The 23,477-nt window shown below is 43.6% G+C and overlaps 2 protein-coding genes across 4 annotated transcripts in view; one reads left to right on the top strand and one right to left on the bottom strand.

Moving 5' to 3' along the window:
* Positions 1–366: 366 nt before the first annotated feature.
* ABCC6 (ATP binding cassette subfamily C member 6) lies at positions 367–22,573 on the top strand. 3 transcript variants are annotated; one of them, XM_015642647.2, is made up of 31 exons: positions 367–599; positions 1,018–1,194; positions 1,542–1,667; positions 2,298–2,435; positions 2,677–2,802; positions 3,355–3,416; positions 4,205–4,336; positions 4,643–4,855; positions 5,681–5,858; positions 6,280–6,441; positions 7,926–8,018; positions 8,415–8,618; positions 8,975–9,121; positions 9,845–9,932; positions 10,230–10,299; positions 10,949–11,075; positions 11,531–11,707; positions 12,148–12,315; positions 13,332–13,518; positions 13,911–13,974; positions 14,440–14,557; positions 15,190–15,397; positions 16,060–16,370; positions 17,055–17,254; positions 17,361–17,487; positions 18,049–18,150; positions 18,871–19,017; positions 19,481–19,639; positions 19,873–20,039; positions 20,503–20,697; positions 21,237–22,573. In XM_015642647.2, the coding sequence occupies exons 1-31, from the start codon at positions 567–569 to the stop codon at positions 21,343–21,345; spliced, it is 4,515 nt and encodes a 1,504-aa protein (XP_015498133.1). In that variant the 5' UTR covers positions 367–566; the 3' UTR covers positions 21,346–22,573. The 3 variants fall into 3 exon arrangements, with proteins under 3 accessions (XP_015498133.1, XP_015498134.1, XP_015498131.1); XM_015642645.2 differs by having other exon boundaries at positions 415–599; positions 13,335–13,518; XM_015642648.3 differs by lacking the exons at positions 20,503–20,697; positions 21,237–22,573 and having other exon boundaries at positions 408–599; positions 19,845–20,033.
* The window catches only part of ABCC1 (ATP binding cassette subfamily C member 1), a 68,160-nt gene continuing 46,927 nt past the window's right edge, over positions 2,245–23,477 (bottom strand). The window contains exons 31-34 of the transcript XR_004499427.1: positions 10,312–10,437; positions 7,567–7,679; positions 6,642–6,825; positions 2,245–4,291 (exon numbers count right to left, since the gene is read on the bottom strand). The gene's annotated coding sequence lies outside the window, so the exon portion shown is untranslated. The remainder of the gene's footprint in view (positions 4,292–6,641; positions 6,826–7,566; positions 7,680–10,311; positions 10,438–23,477) is intronic.

Here is a 23,477-nt window from a genome sequence, read left to right as displayed (position 1 = left end):
GGCCGTATCCCGGCTCTAGCCCGACCCCGAGCCTTGGCACCCTTTGTAGGCGTAGCTGGTACCAGGTCATTTCGACTAGAGAGGTTGTCGTCTTCAACCTGTATTTTCTCACTTTCTGTGAACGTAACTGAGGTCAGATAACTTCTACAACAGAAGTCGTTCAATAAAGAATTTTGTGTTTCAAGCATTGCGTAAAGTTATGTCACTCATATAAATATGCATCAGGTTGGTGGAGAATATGTCTTAGGTGGGCGAGTTCGTGTAAATTTTACTGTATTAAAAATATTTGTGTTACCCACTCGGCGTGCTGAATTTGTGGAAGAAATAAACAATGACGTCTTTTAACATACACTCCGTGCTTAGAGAGCTCCCAAAACCGGCAATCCCGGGGGCTCCGCCCGGGAGCGCACTGCCGCCGCGGCCGCGGCCGGACTTTGGCCGCAGCGGGCCGGGCCGCTCGGGGCCGCTCGGGCTCTCCGCAGTCGCTGCACGCCCGGCGGGATCGGAGCTCTCCCCAGCGAGGAAACGCGGCCGGGCAGCGGGCCGAGGGTCCGGGAGGAGCGCCCATGGGTGCAGGCACGGCGCTGTGCGGACCCCGGGTGAGTGAGCGGGGGAGGCCGCGGCACGGAGCGGAGCCCCGCGGGGCCGGGGGGCGGCGCTGAGGGGACGCGGCCGGCACTCCGCGATGTGGGCGCTGCTGCTCCCGGCCGGGGCTGCTGTGGAGGGGACTTTGCCTCCCCAGGACGAGAGTTTCCCCGGACGCCGAACAGATTGTTCAGCTGCAGTAAATGTGATGAGCTGCGAGTGGGGACGCAGCCCGAACTCACTACAGAAATACCTTTAAAAGGGCTGTAGTGAGTCGATCAGTTCTGTCCCACATAGATTTCCATCCCCAAAGTTGATAAACTCCCGTAATAGTTTGCCAGTCATTATCTGCTTCCTCTTTCCGTCACGGGATTCCTTTCCCCAGCCTTGCTCTGCATCATGTCCTTCACTTCTGCACTGTTTCTGCTTCAGGACTGGAACCAGACATGGCATGCAAACATCCCAGGACTGACCTGGTGCTTCCAGAGCTCCATCATTGCCTGGATTTCTTGTGCCTATCTTTGGATCTGTTTTCCCTTTTACTACTGGTACCTTCGACACAGAAACAAAGGCTACATCAGGATGTCCCGTATCTTCAAAGCCAAAATGGTAAGGGGAAAGCATAGGGTTTGGTCCTAAATTTATCTCAACTTTCATGCAGAGCTTACCTTTCCTAAATTATTGATTATTTCCTGATGATCCATCTCTGTGGGGTTTTTTGACATTTAACCAGCTCAGGTCCATGTAAATCAAATAAAGTTTTAGGATAATATGTCATAAGATCTTCTCCCCTGTACTTCCAATTGATTCCCTGACACATCCCATAACATTCTCTGTCCCAAACCTAATCTTCCACCTCTCCAGTCTTACTGCCAGGGCAACCTGGATCATTCAGTTTGGTAGATTGTCCCAGCATTTCAGTTCATTCCAGTGTGTGTTTTTTGTCTCTGCCCTAGGCCCTTGGATTCATCCTGGTAATACTGTGTTTTTCTAATGTCTTCTTCATGGTGTGGGAGAAAAGCCAAGGAATCCCACGGACCCCAGCAGTCTTCATTAGCCCTGCTGTGGTGGGAATCACAATGGTAATTCCTCTCCTGTTTGTCTGCACATGGCCAAACTTAGCCCTCCTGGGACAGAGCCTGTATTTCCCATGGTTCTCACTATCTCTGAGCACAAAATTGTCTGATGGGGAGTAGAAGGCTGGGGATGCTTTGTGCCTCTCTGCTGTGTGACACATCTGGGGATTGGAGTTGGGGCAGACCCTGTGGGCAGAGCACACCTGGAAGGACCCGAGGTTTCAGCAGGGTTTAGAAAGAAGTCTCACAACCATGAGACAAGATTTCATTTCTCATAACCACAGTATATGATTTAGTACAGTTTAGAATGAAATGTGATTTCTGTTCAATAAATAAGTGCCTTCTGTCATTGCATCTCCCCTTCTGTCATTGCATCTTCATAGCCTAAATCCTTCCAGCCTGTTGGCCTAATTGTAATTTTATTACTTGCCTTCTCTGTAGACATTCTTGAGTGCAAAATTTCACATAAAGCTTTTCAGTGTTAGCCTCTTAGGAGCAATACTGCAACTCTGAACATCTTGAAATGTTTGGGTAAGAAGCTAACTGTTTTTTCTCTATTGTATTCATTAATTTGATAACAATGTTTGGCATTCCATTACCAGGTATTTATTTGGACAAATTTGTACTTCCTCACAGGTCCTTGCCTTGTTCCTTACCCAAGCAGAAAGAATGATGGGCATCCAGTCTTCAGGGGTCCTATTGATTTACTGGCTGCTCTCATTTGTGGCTGCACTTGTGATGGTTAACTCCAAAATTCAGCATGCCTTGGAAAAAGTAAGTGAGATCACATATCTTTAATGTGCAGATTACAGAGTCTCTAAACAACAGGGCTGGTTTTGTCTCATTGACTGCAAGGGGGAGAATCAAAAGCCTCTTTAAATATGTGCTGAGAAAATTGATTTATGACATATTTGTGGTGGTTGTTTACTTGCAGAGGTAAAACATGAGAAGCTCTTTCTATGTTGGTTAAACATGAAGGTTCTTACCTCATTTTAACCAGTATTCTGTTCCTTAGGGCTTCCTGGAAGACCATTTGCACCATGTTACAACTTATCTTTATGCTGGCCTGGTACTAGGAGAACTTGTGTTATTCTGCTTAGTTGATCACCCTCCCTTCTTCTCTGAAGCTGACAACAATCCTGTAAGTATAAGGTAGCTTTTCCTAATGCTTTGCTTCATTGCTGAAACAGGATTTTAAATATATGGGGATACACAGGCGCATGAGTATCTGGGTGATGTAAGATCCATTATTCTGTAAAAAAGCTGGCAGTTTTAAAATGTAACTGGCAGAATTCGGGATAACAGTGCTCTCTCTCTGTATGTAAGTTTTTCAAAACTAAAAACCTATCCATACTCATGTTTATTGTCACTGAAACCAGTGGATAGGGTTCCTCTTGCTTCCCCTAGTACTGCTCTCGTGTTCTGCAGTACTCTGTTGGTGGTATGAGAATGGAAAAGCTCTGTGCTTAAGAAAAGAAATGAAGAATTGTATTCTTTGTTCTTCCATCTGAGACATTATGCAAAGTTAAATTCCCCAAAATTTCACAAACCCACTGAGCCTTCACAATACACTTACTCTGGTTCAATGTGTGGGGAGGGAGCATACTCTGATTGCTTCTCCTGGGGAGCTATATTCATGTGACACATGCCCTTTTCTATATATAAATATCACACATGTTTTCTCTCCCATCAGAATCAGTGCCCAGAAGCCAGAAGTTCTTTTCTTTCCAAAATCACATACTGGTGGTTCTCTGGGTAAGAAAACAAAAGATGTGGTTCTGCTACAATATCAGAAAAAAGCAGTGGCATCAGAGATCAGAGAGGGTGTAGATGGTAGCCACTAGGAAATATCTCAGCTCCTGAGTTAGATTATGGAGTGAGGATTTAAATTATTTCTTTAAATTATTTTTCCTGTGAGGTATTCTCACAAGATCAAATTTAAAAAAAAAAAAAAATTACTTTCCTCAAAATAGTTTAATACTTTGTGATTCTAGATAATTGTCTTCTGCCTCCCAACTCCCCCTCCAGTGCCCTCCCAATCTTGAAGTAGATCTCAACAATCTCAAAAGATCACTGTACACCAACCACAGCCCTCTCTTCCTGCCAGACCTTGCTGTAACAAATGCTGGGAAAGGGGAAAACAGTGAGGAGGACATAGGCCCAGTGTGATGCTGAGCATTCAGAAGTAAAACAGTTACATTCCTTAATGTCCACTGTGATTGGGTCTCATCTGCCTTTCCTGGAGCCCAGAGAAAGTTAAACTGAACTTGCTTCTCCACAACCCAATAGTGGGACTAGAAGCCCTAGAAATTAGGGCTGACTTGCAAATCCCCATTGTGCTGACAGAAGATAGCCTAGGGATTCACAGCAAAACTGCTGTTCCTGGACATTTATGTTTCTGGTGGGACAGGACAGTCCTGAGCAGTGATGTCAGTGCCTGTGTGCTCTCTGTGGTGCACTGCCTTGACACCCCTATGTTCTGAAAGTGTCACACACACCACAGATCCTGCTGTGCTCCTCTGACTGCAGTCTGTGTCCTCCAGGCTCCTCTGGAAAGGCTCTCAGCAGGCCTTGGGGGTGGATGACTTGTGGCCAGTGAGGAAACAGGACTCCTCTGAAGAAATTGTTGCCTGGGCAGAAAGAGAGTGGAAGAAGAGTCAGAGCAGAACCCAGCAGTGAGTATTTGATCTAGAGAGAGCATCATGGGCTCAGCTGGGCAGTTCTAGATGATCTAAGCAAATACACAGGTACTGGTGTGTGAATCCCTCTGTGCAAAATCTGATTTTAAGTGTTAAAATCTGCTGGAGAACATCCCTCCACTCCTTTAAGCACAGAAGTAACTTTCTGAGTCCATTTTTGATGAGCTTTTATACTGGACATGGTATAAGACCCAGTGTGAAATATTTAGTGATTTTCTGAAGTTACAAAATTCCCAAGCTTTCTCCAGTTGTAGGTAACTTCCTCATTGTTTCTTCCTTCAGGAAAATGGAGTCTGGTATATTTAAAAAGGGTCAGAAAACTGAAACTGGCACAGCAGAAGCTGAAGAGACAGAGGCTCTACTGCAATCAAAGCATAGTCAGAGTGGGCCCTTACTGAGAATGTTTTGGAGCATGTTTGGAACTTACTTCCTTCTCAGCACTGTCTGCTTAGTTATCTGTGATGTGTTCTTGTTCTCCACCCCGAAGGTACTGAGGTATGTGCACATTTATAATGTATTTCTGTCACATGTACAAGATTGCTGTGTGCATGAGCTCAGAGATGTGTATGTCAGCACCCACAGACACACAAACAATGACCTTTTGAAATTTGCTTTTGCTCATGAAAGGAGCTCAGGTGTCATTTGTGCTAAACCCACTGTCAAGTCAGGAGGAGAAGACACAAAGCCACTGTGTGAAGCTGTGCACACTGTCTGCACTGCTGTGCCCCAGCAGTGGGAATGACAGGATGCACCAAGCCATTTGACAGCTTCATTGGAACAGGAGTTATTTGATGGTTCAATATATCACATCACTTGCCACTTGCTGTAGTCTTAAAGCTCCATGTTCCCTGGCTAACAAAGAGCACAGCTCTGCATCCCACACATTTTAAATAGCTTTGTTAGTTGACAAAATGCTGTGTGGGTTCTGTTGGTACAAAACAAACCTGCATTACATTATATTTTCATGGCAAAATCCTTTCCTAGTCATTAAGATTAGGAGAAGTTCTGGAAATGTCAATGACTCCCTTAGATTACAGCTACCACTTTGCATATTTCTGACAAATTCATGAAAATCAGGAGTCATCCTTAACACTGAAAATGAGGTCTAATCAGAGAGGATACTGAGATCAGAGGTTGTTTCAAAACCATGAGTGGGTAGATTTCAAAAATCAGGATATGTTCCAGTTCTTCTGCTATTTACTGATAAACCTCAGCCAGAGAGAATACAGAAAAATCACCATTTCTGCCAGTTTATTTTTGTGTATCTGATATTTCATCGGTTCTGTGTGGACTCAGCAACATTTTGCTCCTGTCTTGCAGCCTTTTCCTGAAGTTCATTGAAGACCAGGCAGCCCCAAGCTGGCTTGGCTATTTCTATGCCTTCAGCATGTTCCTGCTGGGCTGTCTCCAGACCCTGTTTGAGCAGCGCTATATGTACATGTGCCTTGTTCTGGGGCTGAGGCTGAGAACTGCACTGACAGGGCTCGTGTACAGGAAGGTGAGGCTGCAGCTCCTTCTTCAGCTTTGCTTTTTTCTACCTTAGCACTATTGATGTATGCTGTTCATAGCAGTATCAGGGGAGATGGCATTAGAAACTAGTTTTAGGATGTAGCTGTTATATTCATCTCTGAGCAGTACATGCCAGGTACATTTTTTAGAGCTTCCCTATGAAGGATAGCCAAGAAAAGGAAAGAGTAAAAAATCAACATTAACTTTTTTATGCTGTAGGTGATGGTTGGGGGAAGGGAGTAAATGCTTCATGTCAAAGTGAAGTCACATGACCCCAGCATGGTTTCAATACCTGGCATTTGACATTTTTCTCCCTTTCTTTGTCCTCTATAAGGAAAAGAATGTTGTTTGACTTTTGGACCAAAGCTGTTGTTTGATGATGTCTTTTCTTTCTTCTCTGCCCTGTCTAGATCCTGGTTATGTCAAATGCCTCAAGGAAAGCAGCAACCCCAGGTGAAATTGTTAATCTGGTATCTGTTGATGTGCAAAAGCTAATGGATCTGATTATCTATTTTAATGGGACCTGGCTGGCTCCTATTCGGATTATCATCTGCTTTGTCTTCTTGTGGCAGGTAAAATACGACACTATTTATCAATCCCTTTCTATTCTAAATATCATAGGAAGAAGGATGTTTCAAAATTCTACTTACTGGTTTGAATTACATGAAATTGCCATATTTTCTTTGTGGCATGGTGCATATTCACTTTTCTTTCTGAAAGATATTTTCATTGATAGAGAATCTTTGTTTGATCCTTCAGTTCATCATCTTACCTGTGTATTCAGCATTCAGTCCCTTTTAGGAGACTGTGAGTATGGTTATTGTGAGCTGACTGATAAACTTCTGCTTCAGATTTTCTTGTCACCTCTCTTTATAACCAAAAGGTGGTGGCCCAGGGTAGGCTAAAAGTCCCGTTCCAGCTCCTTGGCATAGTCCCAGAACGTAATGGGGAATGGTCTGAAATAGCAAATTGACATATTTCATCCTGAAGCCTGATTACCACAAGATCAGTCAAACAGCTTGAAGCAAAGTTACATGGCATTCAGAAAGAGTATTGAATACTTTGAATTTCATAGGTATCAAGGAGTTTAGCAAGGAGAGAGCAAAATCTGAATTAGTAATAATGGATGGTAATCTAAAAGATCCATTTTTAATCAATGTATGGTGATTTCCCAGCAGGACAGAGCCCTATTGTTTAGTCCCTGTTTTTGGCAAATGGAAGTGTGAGCAGTATAGAGACAGATGATTCACAGGAGCTTTCCAGAGACCTTTGAGGCCTTCCTTTACTAGCCAGGATGGATTGTGCCTTGTGCCTGGCAGGGTGCTGTGACTGTGAAAATCAGTTGCCGTGGTACAGACTGTTGAGAAGTCATCATCCCTTTTCTAATGATGTTGACAAGTTGAATGTGGTTGGAGCATAATTACACTTTTTTTGCTGGTGTTCACATACCATTGGTGCATACAATACCTGTTAACTCTGTGTTCACCAGCACTCCCCTCTCCTGCTGTCATAGGGAGATATAACTAACCCATGAGAAACAAGTGCTGATACGTAATTGTTGTGAGCCCTGGGACCCAAGCTGTCCCAAGATAATGGCACAGGATAATGCCACCATTTCATCTCATGCAGACAAGCTGCACGAATACTTTGCTGAGGGTTTTTTCAAGGAGCACCTGGTGTTGTCTGGGGTCACTTACTCAGGGCAGCCACAAGATGTCCTTCTGAACGCATCCAGGGACCGACTGGAAGAGCCAGGAATGGCTTAAATTGCCAGCGTGCCTCTGGATCGCCTTCAGCACCGATCTAGTTCCTAACAAGGGAGAGAATAAATTCAGCACAGCCTGATGACAGGAGTTATCCTGCTTGGAGAGTTAACAATCCACAGTGCTTAGGAGCACAACTCCCAGGAAAGGCAAAGGCGAGATTAGAGTAAAGGCTTAGCCAGAGGGATGTTATGAACAAGTTCAAATAAGAGGGAAGGTAAGAAAGGGAACAAAAAACAGTCTTTCCTAGTCATCACCAGAAGTTTCTTCTCTTTCCTTTTCTCTCCTGGCAGCTTCTAGGGCCACCTGCCTTGACTGCAATTGCTGTATTTGCTTTTCTTTTGCCTCTGAATTTCGTGATCACCAAGAAGAGAAGTCAGTTTCAGGTACATTTTGCTTCATAAAAATGAAGTGGTTTACTGAATTATGTGATTATTTGTATTTATTATTCATGCGTACCATGACTGTCTGAAGTAACATAGGAGGATTTGAAGCTTGCAAAGTTTCTTGAAATTTAGAGTAAGCTCTTCCATGTTCATCCTTTTTACTGTTTGCCCTACTTTTCTGTTGTTTTCATGTACTGCCAGTAAAAATAAAGCTCTGAAGATGAAAAATAAAATATTCCCCAGCCTAGAAGATTCATAAGCAAAACAGTATACGCAGCTCAACTGCAGGGAAATTTATTCAGGATTTGGAGGCAGGAATAAGGTATTTTTCTTCAGAATAATCACACCATTAAACATTCAACCTATTAAATGATAAAACTCAAACATTTGTTACAGGAAACCCAGATGAAACATAAGGATGAGAGGGCCAAACTCACCAATGCTATTCTTAGTGACATTAAAGTAATCAAACTGTATGGCTGGGAGAAAACCTTCATGGAGAAAGTGTTTGGAATCCGAAAGCAAGAGCTTCAGGCCTTAAAAAGATCTCAGATTCTCTTCTCAGCATCCCTAGTTTCTTTCCATTCATCAACGTTCCTGGTGAGTGGATCACCTTCCTGCATAAAACACGTGCTGTTACTTCCCTTGTTCTTTGTACTCCTGCCTAGACAGATTTTTCCTATGGACAGCTAAAGATTGTATCTGCCTGGAGGAGCTGGAGGTCACAGGAGTTGCTGTGGCTGCTGCACCAAAACCTCCTTAAAACAGAGCAAACACCCAATGATCAAACTTGGTTCTGTCACCAACACGCCAGACCTTTGCCTATGGTACCTGCAGGACAGGCACCTAGAGGGGATGACCTGGATTTAACCAAATGAGTCCCAGAGACTTGAAGGGCCTGTCACCCTTGAACCATTCTGAAGCAATTGGTTTGCTTGTCCTTTGCTGCCTTTCAGATCACATTTGTCATGTTTGCTGTCTACACCCTGGTGGACAAGACACACGTGCTGGATGCTGAGAAGGCCTTTGTGTCCTTAACACTGATCAACATCCTCAACACTGCCAACTCCTTCCTGCCCTTCTCCATCAATGCTGCTGTCCAGGTTAACTGCAGGCCCTGTTCCTCTTCCTTTGGCCATAAGGGGTTTTATGCATACCCCCATTAACAGGTGAAGGTAGGGGTTTCTTAGGGCTCTGCACATCAGCTATTTCATTGCCACTGTGAAATGGTGAAGTGCAAGGGCTTGCAGCTAAAGGTACTTCATGGCACTGCTTTTCAGAAAGGCTCCTTTATATTGACAAAATAGTCAACAAGAATTACTCCTAAGTCTTTTTTAGCTCAGCACAAGCACCATTAGATGTCAGAGGGTCTGTTTTTAATCACAGAAATCAGAATCGGTGGAGCAAAATCTCCATAGGGGGACCCTGCTAGTCCAGGCCAGAGAGAAAAGCAATTCAGAAATTAGGAAATTTCTTATTGAACTTAATAAATAGGAAATTAATTTATTTCTTAACACTCCAAGATTGTCACAGATTTTCATGTACAGAAGCAATCACTGGAAAGATTGCAGGAAGAATTGGATGAAAAAGTACCAGTTTTCACTGAACCAGAAGCACAGGAAATGATATGGGGGTTTTCCTAAGCTAAGTGGAAATAAAGGCAGGTAACATAAGGAAGAGCTGCCTTTGGCCATCTAAGCCTACAGCATTTGCAGCATAGTACTAATCAATATTCTAAGTGGGTCTTCAGGCTGAGTTTTCACTTTGGGTTTTTGCTTCCTTTCTACTTTAAATCTTATTTTCTTCTGTATGCCGCTTCATTTCAGGCCAAAGTTTCCTTAAACCGCTTAGCAGCTTTTCTGAATCTGGAAGAACTGAATCCTGAGAGCACAAGCAGAAACACTTCTGGCTGTGGTGAGCTTTTATGTTAGCATTTTTGTCTTACAAGAGGAGTAATTTCCATTATTCAGCTTATACTCGGTCTATCATAGTCAAGAGAAAAATATTTGCCCCTTACTGTCCCCTTACTTACCTCTCTGGCCTCATTATTTCTAACAATGAAATCTAATCTGGTGTTTTACCCCTTCTTTTCATAATAAAGGTTGATTTTATGTACCATAAATATACACTGAAACATAAAATCACATAAATTGGGACATTTCTGTGGCCATCCTTGCACTTACAAGTGGTCTGTCTCTTTTCATGTTTTAGTACAGGCAAGTATCACCATAAGAAATGGGACTTTTTGCTGGAGCAAAGAAACTTCTCCTTGTCTTAGAAGGTACAGACTTACCCTTAGTCATCTCTCAATACTGTAGGTCAGGGTGGGTGCTGGATGAACTAATTCCTCAGGGCTGAAGTGAAACCAGGGTGGAATATCCAGAGGCTTCTGAGTTTGCTTCATGTTCAGTGTTGAATTCTGAAAATTAAAGAATCAAATAAAACATATTTTTTCTTTTATGATGAGGAGAACATGAATACATGAAGGTGCCTCTATCTGGATGTTGCCTTATTATATGGAGACTGTTTTCTTTTTGCAGTTTTCTTGTCCAAATATGAAATTACAGTGATTTAAGGCAAAAAATAGAACAGATAGAATGCAGATACTATATATGACATCACTATATGCTTATCTTAAAAGGAATTGGCATTCTAGAAAAGAAAAGCTTTGGTAAGTTCTGATGTTCAGGAATGTTCTACATCCATTGCTTTGGGCTAGCCTATCTCCAGAGTGGGTATGAAACTCAGATGGGGATGTGGATGAAGATTTTCTGGTTGGAAGTGTCTGAAGGGATGAAATGAGGGGATTTACTCAATACATACCCAACAATAGCATGAATTTTGATAATAATTACAATTATTGATTACAATTATTTTCTTTTCAGAAAGTATATCTAAAATGTGGTAAGAGGCTGATCTTTTCCCCCCAGCATAAACCTCAGTGTGCCCCAGGGCTCTCTGCTGGCTGTGGTTGGGCAGGTGGGTGCTGGCAAGTCCTCCCTGCTGGCAGCGGTGCTGGGTGAGCTGGAGGCCACGGACGGCTGCGTCACTGTGAAGGTGAATTTTCCCCTCAGCACCTGCTTCTGTAATTTGGCTGTTTCCAGGAATTGTAAGGTATTAACCACAGCATCAGGTACTTGAGGAAAACCCATTTACTGCTGAATTTTAACACAGGCTGTATGTGTCAGTCCACATTTAATTATCTGAAGGTGCTGCAGACCTCTCAGATAAATGTGAACTTTGGGAATAGGAGCTGGAGTAGTACTTCAAAGATCCAGTTCTATTTTTCCCTCTGACAGTGAGCTGAAGTGTCATCCTGGTAAATTGCATCCTGTACTTGTACTGTAAGGTAATAACAGTGCAGACTCATATTCTGCAAAGCCTTCTGAGAATTGTCAGCGGGGATGATCATTCCAGATTTCCATAAGTGAGAGAGCTTTCTTTGAAATAGATTCTCACAGCGTCAAGTTGAGCTTATGGGAAGGTTTTCTAACATTCTTTCACTTTTATAGGACACTGCAGCTTATGTCCCCCAGCAAGCTTGGGTTCTAAATGCTTCAGTGGAAGACAACATTCTGTTTGGGAAAGAGATGGATGAAACGTGGTTCAATAGAGTGACAGAGGCTTGTGCACTGCACCCTGATTTGGAGACCTTCCCTGCAGGGCAGAAGAGTGAAATAGGAGAGAAGGTATTGCCTTGGGTTTATGGGCTGGCCAGCTTTTCCCTGAGGAGCTACAGCTTCAGGTGTCCTGCTTAAAACATCTGCCCCTGAGTAACTACAGCTTTGGATGCTGTGATAAAAACACAAAACTAAACTCACAAGAGGCAGGTGCTCAGGAATTTCTGGGAAGTTGGGCCATAATCTAATATAATTTAAGCCCACCTTCTGACAGTTAGCCTAACCATAGACATGAGAGATGTTTAAGACAAAAATCAACACATCCAGGTCATTCTTCAGTGCTCTTTTGCAGGAGAGAGTTGTTCAAGAGGCTCTGCAGGAGCCCTCTTTGGAGGGAGGGAGATGCACTGATTTGAAAATAAGGAAGTCATAAAGCCTGAGTGTAAAAGAGAGTCAGCAGCTGGAAAATATGCTGTAGCTTTGGAATAAACAGTCAATATATTTTCCAGGGAATCAACCTATCTGGAGGGCAGAAGCAGAGAGTGAACCTTGCTCGGGCTGTGTACCAGAAGGCTTCGATTTACCTGCTTGACGATCCCCTGTCAGCTGTTGATGCCCACGTTGGGCAGCACATTTTTGAACGTGTTCTTGGACCCAGTGGTTTACTGAAGGACAAGGTATGCTATCAGCCTGAACTGTACACAACTGCACAATGTCTCTAATTAGCAGAGCCCCCAAAATATTTCCAGTGGAGTGAGTTGCTCAGTTTATCAAAGGCTCACAAATGCTTTTTTACAGTGGCAGCAGAGGACTGGGGAGCCTCTGCAGGCCACACAGCACCTGCAAGTCCTGCAGGGAATCTCACCCAGGAGGAGGAAGGCTGTCTTTATCCTCATGCAAACTACATGCCTAGTGCCAGCCTTACTTTCACAGCAAGTTCACAGTTCTTTGGTCTTCTGTCAACATCCTTTCCTCCCTTTGGGATTTACTTCCAGCACAGTTCAGGAAGAGCTGCCTGATCCCTTCCAAATTCAGGCACCACGATGTCTAATCCCATTACTTTTGAATACTTCAGTGGCACCTTTACAGTTCTCATCACCCAAATGTTCACCCGTTAAACACTTCTCCTCCATTCTTTTTGCATAAGTTGTGTTTTGTTTTTCCTTGGTATTTCTTTGCTGTCAAGCAATCTGGATAATAAACATGGTTACATGAGAAGGGATGCTAGGACAGGTTTATCAGATTCATACTATAAATTGCCTAGAAACACTTGATTCAGTTGCACAGGAAAACAGGAATCAGGCAATTTGTTGCTTTAGAAAGTCCAATTAAAACAAACATGTCTGATTATAAATACCTTTCTCTCCATGAGGATTGGTTGCAAGTATCAGAATAGAATTACTGTATTGAAACAGAATGACTGGCTAAGAGGAATGTATCAGACTTAAGGTGTATTCAAAGGGATTGATTGTATGTTAGAAATGCAGAATATGCCAATTCATCTAGGGGAAAATTACTTTTCTTATGCCTTTTCCTCTAATTATCTGTGCAAATATGCTCAGAAATGTAAATAAAAGGAAATGTCCTTTAATTCCATTCAGGCTGATGAATTTTTGAGGCCTAAATTTGATCCTGAATTACTGATACCAATACTGACAGCAGAACAATTGTGACTATTCCCTCTTTATTCAAGCAGACTCGTGTGCTAGTGACTCACACAATTAACATTTTGCCTCAAGTGGATAACATTGTTTTTCTGGTGGATGGAATGATCTCAGAAACTGGTTCCTACCAAGAACTTCTACAGAGAGATGGGGCCTTTGCAGAATTTCTTCGTTCACACGTTACTGCAGAAGAGAAGCCACGTGCTGGTTTTCCAGGTAACCTAGATGGGTTGCAATCATTCTCCCAAGGTCTATCAGTCAATTGTTCCCTTCATATCACATCTGTTTCATTATGGACATTTAAAGCAGGGATACAATCACAGTAAGGCATTGCTTTGTGTGGCAAAAAAATATGCCTGTCAAATCAGCTGACTTATCACCTCAAAATTGATTTTTGAATCCATATTAGTAGACAATAATGATGCAGTAAACTATTAACCACTGTTAATAGTTAGTAATGTGCTATTCTTCAAGCCTCATCTTGATCTTTCTACCTTTAAAAGCAATTATTTTAATGAATCTTTCCTTCGTATTACCTGTCTTTCAAAGGCTGTATAGGACAAAACAGGATTCTAAAGCATTTAGAAAAGAATACATTTATTTCACAGCTGTGGGAGACACCAAAGGCATTGTCACCACTGGAAATGGTCCATCTCAGGAGAAACCCCTCAGGTAAGCTGTAAGCTTAAAGCAGTGTCAGACACTGAAGAATTTACTCTAAAAGCCCATGCCAGCCTACATGGAGGCTCTGGGTATGATACAGGTTTGGGATTGATCTGTAAATTAATAACAAGAGCAAACAAGCAAAACTCAAGAATAGATAAAACCCTGCTCTGAATGTGGAAGTTGACTGACATTTCCTCTGTATTTCACAAGGAGCAGAACAGAGCTCAGATACAAGCTCCTTGATACATTTGGTTGCTGATCACTTCCCAGTGGGGGTGTAAGGTCAGACTCAGCCCAAGCCAGCCTGGGAGAGCGAATGCTTTAAGCCTCTGCTCCTCAGTGGCTTGACAGAGCCCATTGTGACAAACATGGACAATGGCTGAGGTCACTCTGGAGAGCCCTGAAAACTGCAGCCCTCAAAATAGGTATGGATAGCTAAAAATTGAAATTATTTTTGTTTTCTTCACAAAGTGGTGATTCAGTAAAATCTGCTGTGGGAAGGGTGACCAGTCCTGTGAGTCAGGACTGTACCAGTGCTGCAGCCACCAGTGGAGGATTAACCAAGGCAGAGACAACTCAGCACGGCAGGGTAAGCACAGCACCTCCCTGCAGAGGCAAGGACACATCCCATGGGGATAACACACTCATGGCAGGCAGGTCAGCTCCCTGCCCCAGCTACACCAGAGCCACAGGACTCAGCTGAGCTGTACAAGTCTGCCCTGTAACAAGGACATATTAAACAAGAAGTGAGAGCAAGTCAGAAGCAGCTTTTTCTTTAGGGAACCCCAGCACTAGTCAGACTGGGATCTCCTCTCCTCCTGATCAGCAGGCCCCCACACAAGCACCCAGTGTAAACATGGCAGTTCCCTCTCACACCAGCAACACAGGAAAACCACTGCCTGACATAAAGAAAGCACTCCAGAACGAACATGAGCCTATTGCATAATGTTCATCAATTGATAATAATCATTCATTAATGATTTCTTTAAGTATCCCTTCATTATTCATCCATGAGGAAAGCAAAACAAGAATCAGCATGGCTGCCATGGCTGACATATAACTGAGAAATGCCATAAATCATTCCTTTTAGAATAAATCAGAATGCCAGAAATGCCAGAAATGACATAAATCATTCCATGCTTTAGAGAAGTTGTTTTTTTTTGCTAACAACCTCCATCCTCCCACCCTCTCCTCCCTTTATCCCCGCTTGCCTCTCTGCAGGTCAGTGCTGGGGTGTATGGAGCCTACCTGAAGGTGATGGGCCCAGCCCTGTGTGTGTACATTGTCCTGTCCTTCACGTGCCAGCAGGCCATGGCCTTCTCACGGGGCTACTGGCTCAGCCTCTGGACAGATGACCCTGTGCACAATGGGACACAGCAGCACACAGAGCTCAGAGTTGGAGTCTTCGGTGCACTGGGAGTGGTTCAAGGTTCGTTTAAGTTGCTCACCAAATTCTTCTCTGTATTCCCACCTCTCTTTCCCATATCCAGGATGGTTTCTCAGAATATAAAGAAGTGCATACCCTTGGGCTTTCAGCTTCCTGGGCTTTTGGCCCCAACCCTGAAGGTTTTTCTTTTATATCTCTTTTCATCCTTCCAGCATAAATTAATCACATCAAAGTGTGCAAGTGGGGGCTCTTCTCCATGCTGAATGAAATCTTGGCTTAGGTCAAAAGAGAGAGAAGAGAAACTTGTGGACTTTTACACTTCTTTATCTTTTAAAATAGCCACAATTATTTTGGTCACTATTTAAAAAGAAAAAAAAAAGAGTAATTTAAAGTAATCACAGTCAAGCTTATTTTGTAATGAATGAATAATTTGTCCTGCATGTTTAAATTCCTGAATCCATGCTCCCCATCAAGATGGCTTAGAAGATCTTTGACCACTCTGTAACTACCCTACAGCAAAGACAGCTTACCCTGCAGCTCTGAGGCTTGGTTTAATTCCTGCTAAAGAGAGGTTTAATTCCTGTTGCACCTTCCTGAATGCACACTGGTGCAGCATTTACAGGACTAAGTGGGAATCATTGAAAAGGAGGACTCCAAGCTGGGTTTGTTCAGGCCTAGTAATAATAATTTCTTTTCTCTTACAGCCCTTGGCAGGTTTGCCTGCACAGCAGCAGTGCTGCTGGGGGGTGTGTTAGCCTCACACCAGCTCTTCCTGCAGCTGCTGAGCAATGTCATGAGATCCCCAATGCTCTTCTTTGAGCAAACACCCATTGGACACCTGCTGAACTGCTTCTCCAAAGACATGGATGCTGTTGATTCTGTCATCCCTGACAAGCTGAAGTCCGTGCTGGGATTCTTGTTCAACTTACTGGAGATCTACCTGGTGATTGTGGTGGCTACACCATGGGCAGTAATGGCCATAGTGCCCTTGACTGTTCTTTATGCAGCATTCCAGGTAGGAGCTCACAGATACACACACAGGAGAGGCTGAAGCAGCACAGCCACGTCCCTGCAGAAAGCCTCCTTCCACTTCTTAGGAGTAAAGGCATGCAGAAATTACTTTCATCATCTCAAGTTGCATCTGAGCAAGAGTAATGCCAGTCCCTTTCCCACATCACCTCAGCCTTCCAAAGCACCCCAGAGCCCTCACAAAGAGGCTTGTGCTTTTCTGATGTCTAAAACAAATCCTACCTATGGCTATATCCCTCATCTCCATTAATGTCTATCACATGAAGACCAAAAGCATTTTTACTTTCTTGCAGAATTCCTACAGTACTTTTTAATGTCTCCACGTTTGCCAGCCAAGACTGAGCATTAGGGAAGGACAGGTAAATCTCTGTTCTCCATCGAGCAAAGGGCTCAGCTGCAGGAGAAACTGAGTGTAGAGGCTTTGTGGGTTCACAGCACCCTGGCTCCTTTGCCCCCACCACAGGGTTATTCCTAATAAAGATGGGACATAACAGAGGTAGGAACACTGCCCCCATCTTTTAGGGGCATCTCCTCCATGCATATAAGGTTTTGTAACATGAGGATAGTACATACTATTGCACTTGTTGAGGCCTTCCCGGATTTCCTGTGGAGTACCTCCACAGGGGCACGAGCCTTCTAATGACTCTCCCTTCCATTCCCCTTGTACCAGCACTTCTATGTCAGCACCTCCTGCCAGCTGAGGCGCATGGAGGCTGCCAGCAGGTCACCCCTCTACTCCCACATCTCAGAAACTCTCCAGGGCAGCAGTGTGATCCGTGCTCACAAAGACCAGCAGAGGTTTATTTCAAAGAGCAATTTCCTAGTGGATGAGAACCAGCGAATTTGCTTCCCTGGAGCTGTTGCTGACAGGTACAAATCTGCCCAGACGCTCCATGAGTGTTCTGTAAAGTAATCATGTGTTGGGAGAAAGGGAGAGGGCACACAGCCACATCTCTGTGCTCCCCTCCTCCTGCAGGTGGCTTGCTACAAACCTGGAGTTCCTGGGCAATGGCATCGTGCTGTTTGCAGCCCTGTTTGCAGCCCTGGGCAGGACACAACTCAGTCCAGGAACTGCTGGCTTCTCCCTTTCCTATGCTCTCCAGGTAACCCAGTGTGGAAATAATACCATGTTTGCCTTTATCAAAAGCAACTGCATTTTAATTTCTATTATGAACTATTTTTTGTGCCTTTCTAGATGCCTTTTCCTACCAAATCCTGTTGTCATTGCTGAAATCCAGAGCATCTGGAGCACATGGCCCCTTAGGGAATGAACTTCATAAACACATGTATGGGCCATCTTCTTCCTCCTGCACCTGAACTTAAAATATAAGTCAAAGCAAGCCCTGGGCAGCTAAAGCAAGGTCTTCAGCACCTGTCCTACCTGCTTGTAGACTAATTGCACAAGAGCCTAAGAAATAGCTATACCATCTTTTAGCATCCAAGTCAGTAAGATTTCATTCTCTATAAACATGCTGCAGGGGCTATGGCAGGACCTGGCTTCCCACTTCAGCATTTTAAGGTTTTCTGATGTAATCTAATTTCTGATATAGTTAGCTGATGAGGAGATCTTTAGAAATAAATACTAAGACAAAGTACCAGGTAACTCCTGAGCACAGGTCAAGGCTCATATTATCTGCCCTAATGCTTCTTTTCCAATGTGGCAGATAACTGGTGTTCTGAACTGGATGGTTCGCTCCTGGACAGAAACAGAGAACAACATTGTTTCTGTGGAGAGAGTGAGAGAATACCTGAGGACTCCTAAGGAGGTAGTTAATCCACTAGTGACCTTACTAGAAGGGGCTGAACACCTCTGCAAACTCAATGAGTAACTTTTCTGTTGCACCTGAAAAACCTCTAGTTTTCCCCTTCTAAAAAGCCATTCATGTTTCCTCTAAAGAACTGCAGCATTTGGGTTTTATCCAACTGACTAGACTTGTTTTATAACCTCTGATCATTACTTCCTTAAGACAGTTATGCATTAGATTGCCATTAAAATAGCTTCACTTGTTAACACTCATGGAATGAGATATTTCCTACCCATATTTGGAGTATTTATTATGTGACTTCAGATGTAGCTCTCCGAGAACTTATGGCTCCTAAATAGCCTTTTAGATGTAAAACGTCTCCAGTACTGTAATTTTTGTTCTGTAATGATTAAAATTATATCTCCATATGCTGTCCTGAGAGAGGAGGCTTTCACAGGCCTGTTTATAGGGGAATATAAATTATTTTTTTTATTGAACTACTTAATGTCAGAACTCTAACAAGGCAAGCAAACATTCACCCCCATTTTCAGTAAAAAAAATCTTTGGAAAAAGTAAAAAGCCAACATCTGCAGTATGAAAATTAGAGGCCTGGTTTGGAAACAGGAAAGAGACTGGAGCAGTTGGCACAGGTGTCTTTATGAACTTCCCATTCCAGTATTGCCACTTGATTGGGTAATTTAGATCAGTCTTCAACACTGCTCTTTGCTTCCATCTCTTCAGGCACCCTGGACTCTGAATGGAAAACTTCAAGGGCAGGTTTGGCCCACTGAAGGAAGGATTGAATTTAGAAACTACAGCCTGTGCTACAGGCCAGGTTTGGAGCTAGCACTGAGGCGTGTCAGTGTGACCATCAACGGGCACGAGAAGGTAAAAACCCACTCCTTCAGCAGTGTGAGCAGTGCTGGGCACTGACCAGACCCAGGGGCTACAGCCCTGCCTGCACCCAGCTGCAGCAACCTGGCAGCTGCAGGAAAGCAGGAACCCATCTCCCACACTGCACACCTTGTCCAGCTTATTACAGCAAAGGAATTCCACTTTTTCAGTCTAGTTCCACATCAAGGCTCTGTGTGAACTGCTAAGTCTTGTAATTATTCTTCCCATCAAAGGCTTTTGTGATTCCTTTTCATACAAAACAATTGTGAATTAAAAATACTTCCATTTAAGAAAGTATTGCCAGACTATGTGAATCACAAACAGCCCTAACAGCACAGATCTGATCTGTGCAAAGCTGTCTCCCAGCAAAAGGCCAAGAGGAACTGCATGAAGTGTTTGTCCAACTGTGAGAAAACAATCAACATCAAACCCAAAGTCCTTCCATTGCACTTTACAGATTGGCATAACTGGCAGAACAGGAGCTGGGAAATCCAGCCTTGCAGTGGGGTTGCTGCGACTGGTGGAAGCTGCAGAAGGAGCCATCCTAATTGACGGACAGGATATTGCCCAACTAGGTCTCCATGACCTCAGAACCAAGATCACTGTCATTCCCCAGGTATGAAACTCATTTCCAAAATCCTTGAGCACTGTCTCGAACCTGGGAAGGGTTTATAAAGGTTCTGTGAGAGGAGGGACATTCAGCAGTTTCCAAGTTGGAAATAACCTCTATGCCATGTTCATCTGCCATTCGATATAGCATTAGTCACAGATTCCCACCCAGCAGGCAGGACCCAAGCAGCTCATTTTATAATTCATTTCAGGAGTTGTTTGTACTGTCTCTGTGCTCAGGATCCAGTTTTGTTTTCTGGCTCCCTAAGAATGAATCTCGACCCATTAAACCAATACACTGATGCAGACATCTGGACAGCTTTGGAACTGACTCAGCTCAAGAACTTTGTTGCAGATTTGCCAGAGCAGCTGGAATATAAGTGCACTGACCAAGGGGAAAACCTAAGGTACCTTTATCTGCAGAAAGACAGTGGCAGGGCAGTGCCAGCCCCTGGGCTAGGAGAACAGAGCTGGTTGGATAAGGATGCTAATTCCTTTAAAAAAAGAAAAGTTCTTTAATGATGTTCAGACTGGAAATTGCTACATTACTCTCCTGTTTAGCAGCATGAATTCAAAGCATAAGACACTAAGAAAGACCTTCCAGACTTAATCATTGTGGTGGTTTGCATTTGTGCAGTACTTAAAATCCTGTTTCAAGTGTAGCTCTTCTGGGTGCTATCACAACACCTTCCCCTCCCTTCCTTAGGATGTTTCATGCTGTTACCTACCTGCAGAGCCACCAGCCTCAATCACCCTTTCAGAGAAAGGGAGCAATCACCTTTTCATTATTGATTTCAAATGAATCATCTGCTCTGACCCCAAAAAAAGTGACTACTGGCCTCAATTTACCATCCCTCCTCCTCCTTGCAGCACTGGTCAGAAACAGCTGGTTTGCCTGGCCAGGGCACTCCTGCAGAAAGCCAAAATCCTCATTCTGGATGAGGCCACGGCAGCAGTGGATTTAGAAACTGATGTCCAGATTCAGTCCATGCTGAGGACTGAGTTCAGAGGCAGCACTGTGTTAACAATTGCTCACCGGGTAAACACCATCCTGGACTGTGACAGGTAAAGACATTTCTGAGCAGGGGGACACACAGGCAGCTGGTGTGACTGACACACCACCCTGGTGGGGAGCAGCAATTTCATTTCTGTCCTCTTTGTGTTTAAACCTCCAAGCTTTGCCTTAAGAGTTTTGAGGATCTCCCTTAAACCAGCAGGGCACCAAGAGATTAATTAGAGATCCTTTACTCCCACACAATGGGAGTAAATGCTGTGTGACAGCTCTCTCCCCACCACTGACAGCAAAACCATGACTACAGCTCCTTGTGTCACCTGAGAGCTGTGAAACAGAAATACCCAATTCCTGCTCACAAATCTCTCCCCAATCTCAGCTGCCACAAACCCCTGCTCCCAAACTCAGCACTTGAACAGTCACCCATCAGAAACCCTTTCTATCCCAGTACTGCTTCCCAGCTGAAAAGCTGTTGGAAGGCTTGGCTGAATAACCAGCAAGTACTGAAACTTATTTTGAAACTAAGTAGAAATTACTAAGTTATTATAGGTGCTGGTGTATCCCCAAACTTACATTTCTTTTATGTTCACAGGATTTTAGTCTTGGAAAATGGCCGGATAGCAGAATTTGATACTCCAGAACACTTAATAGCTCAGAAGGGACTGTTCTACAGACTGATGGAAGAATCAGGCCTTGCATGACTCACTCATGGAGCATTCCATAGCACCACCACCATTAGGAGTAATTGACCTCATAATTGAGTTATTTTGGTTTCTCTTTAAAATGCCTGACACTCAACCAAAGCTTGTTTGAGCCAGAACTACAGTGAGTGGATGGAAAGGGGTAACTTGGGATAGACATTATTTCCATAGGAAACAGCAATTCCACTTTTCATTATGTTTCCAGATACCAAAACCTCACTTCACTGTTGAAAATGAGCCAGTCAGGACTTAAATAATTTTCTGTTATAAAAGCAAACAAGCCAAAAGAGAAAGACCACAGCATTCCCAATTTGTAAACAGAGCCAAAATATCCATCATACTTCAAGACTGCACAAATTATTTTTAAAAGCCAGAAAGATTTTATGGACAGCAGTGAAGAATTTAACAAGGAAACTTAGCTGTGTGCAGTTGATCCTAAGCTCCAGGCAGAACAAATTTCATATTTTGCCAATGTCTTAAGGACTGCACACCTGGGCACTGTTCTTACACAGATGTGGACTCCAAGACTGCATCTGGGGCTCATAATCCAAAGTGCACAAACAGTGGGGGAGGAGGGAAGAGGCGGGATCCCACTTATCAGGAGAGCACAGGCTGCCTGTTGTCACTGCTAGGGATCAGATCACTCCCTCTCTCTGCAGGAGCAGAGCCAGCTCCAGCAGGGGCTCAGCAGAGCAGGACAGGAACATGGATGGGACTGGCAGCAGAGCATCCATCACTCCTTCTACCCAGGCCTTAGAGCATTCCCACTGCCAAGTGCCAGGTGCTCACAGCAGGGCATGTCCAAACATTGACACCAAGATTTCCAAATTGCGTTTGGCCACAAGGAATTTGCATGGTTGGAAGTGCCCTCCTCTCTGATCCCTGCAGGACATGCAGAAAGCAGCAGGAGTATCACCTGTTGACCTGATGATTTATTCCTGATTTTCTTCTTGAGTTCAAGTTGACTCTTGTATGTGCCACCCTGGTGCTGCAGAGCCTCTGGCATGGTCACCTGTCAGATGTTGCTTTAACAAACCAAAACAGAACCAAAAGCTTCCTGGGCTTCCCACAGTGTCTGCAGCCAGAGCTGTCCCCAGGTCTCTCCTCAGGAATCACAGGATTAGTGTGACAGACAAATACACATCTGAGATACTGCTCTTTACTGTGACTTTTGTTAAAGCAGCCCATTTTCTAGAGAGCTGAAATAAAAATAGAATCAAGTATCAAACTGGGTCTCTTCAGTAAATGAAAGCAAATATTACATAGAAAGAAGAAATTGGGAGGGAATGGGAGAGTTCCAGCTGCAAGAAACAACCCAGACTGGCAAAACCCAGCAGTTCATTCTCCAACAGCTGCTCAGTGGCTTCTGCACCCAAGTCAAGAACAGTTTCGTTTCTGTGGAAAGTGGTTAAGATATTGAAGTCCAGTGCCTGCTGCCACACTGCTGCTCAGGTACCAAGGAAAGAATTTTTTCTCTCTGCTTCCTCCAAATCTCATACCTGAGGGCACAGAGAAAACAATTCCTAAACCAGATACAAGTTACGAGCAGCCCACAAAGGTTTAGCAATTGATCTCAAAACCAGGAACATTTAGAAATAGTGAGATAAAAGTTAGGTGTTTTTCCTTTTTAACTGAGGCCAAAGAGGAACAGACTTGCCCCTGTTGCTGGGTAATTCTGTAACAGACATCTTTTAGCATTCCATAATCTCCAATACAAACATCTTCAAACCTCGTTTTCTGTTCCTAAGTTGGTAAGGAAGAGGGAAGGCAACAGGACACAATAATAAAAACATTGTTTCTCACTGGTAACCTTTGAAAGGGCATATTTTTGCTGTCAGCTAACCCAAACTAAGAGCAAGCAAAAATACCATCAGCTTTCACATATCAAGTTGTGCTGCAAAGGCAAAAGAAAATCAATTCCCAAAATTGCATATGAAAAGCCTGACATGTTTCAGATGTGCTGGAGTTGGCAGGGATATGTCCAAGTGCTCTGATTAATCTGGAACTCAAGTCTCACAGAAGTTATCTGGAAGTTGGTTAAAGCAAAAGATATAGAGAAGTTAACACTTGGAGATACCATGTAAGAGAGAAATGCTACCTTAAAAAAATCCTTGTCCCGTGAGTCCAAGTTT

The sequence above is a fragment of the Parus major genome, chromosome 14, assembly GCF_001522545.3.
Source record: "Parus major isolate Abel chromosome 14, Parus_major1.1, whole genome shotgun sequence".
In the NCBI taxonomy this organism is placed as follows: Eukaryota; Metazoa; Chordata; class Aves; order Passeriformes; family Paridae; genus Parus; species Parus major.
Note: the sequence above shows the minus strand (reverse complement) of the source record. Positions and strands in the feature narration are given on the sequence as shown.

What these genes read in the sequence shown, in the direction of transcription:
- ABCC6 (XM_015642647.2), top strand. Translation starts at nt 567, where the DNA reads ATGGGTGCAGGCACGGCGCTGTGCGGACCCCGG. An exon ending in ACATACTGGTGGTTCTCTGG is followed by an intron (nt 3,417 to 4,204) that starts GTAAGAAAACAA and finishes TGTGTCCTCCAG; the next exon opens with GCTCCTCTGGAAAGGCTCTC. An exon ending in TGCACTGGGAGTGGTTCAAG is followed by an intron (nt 15,398 to 16,059) that starts GTTCGTTTAAGT and finishes TTTCTCTTACAG; the next exon opens with CCCTTGGCAGGTTTGCCTGC.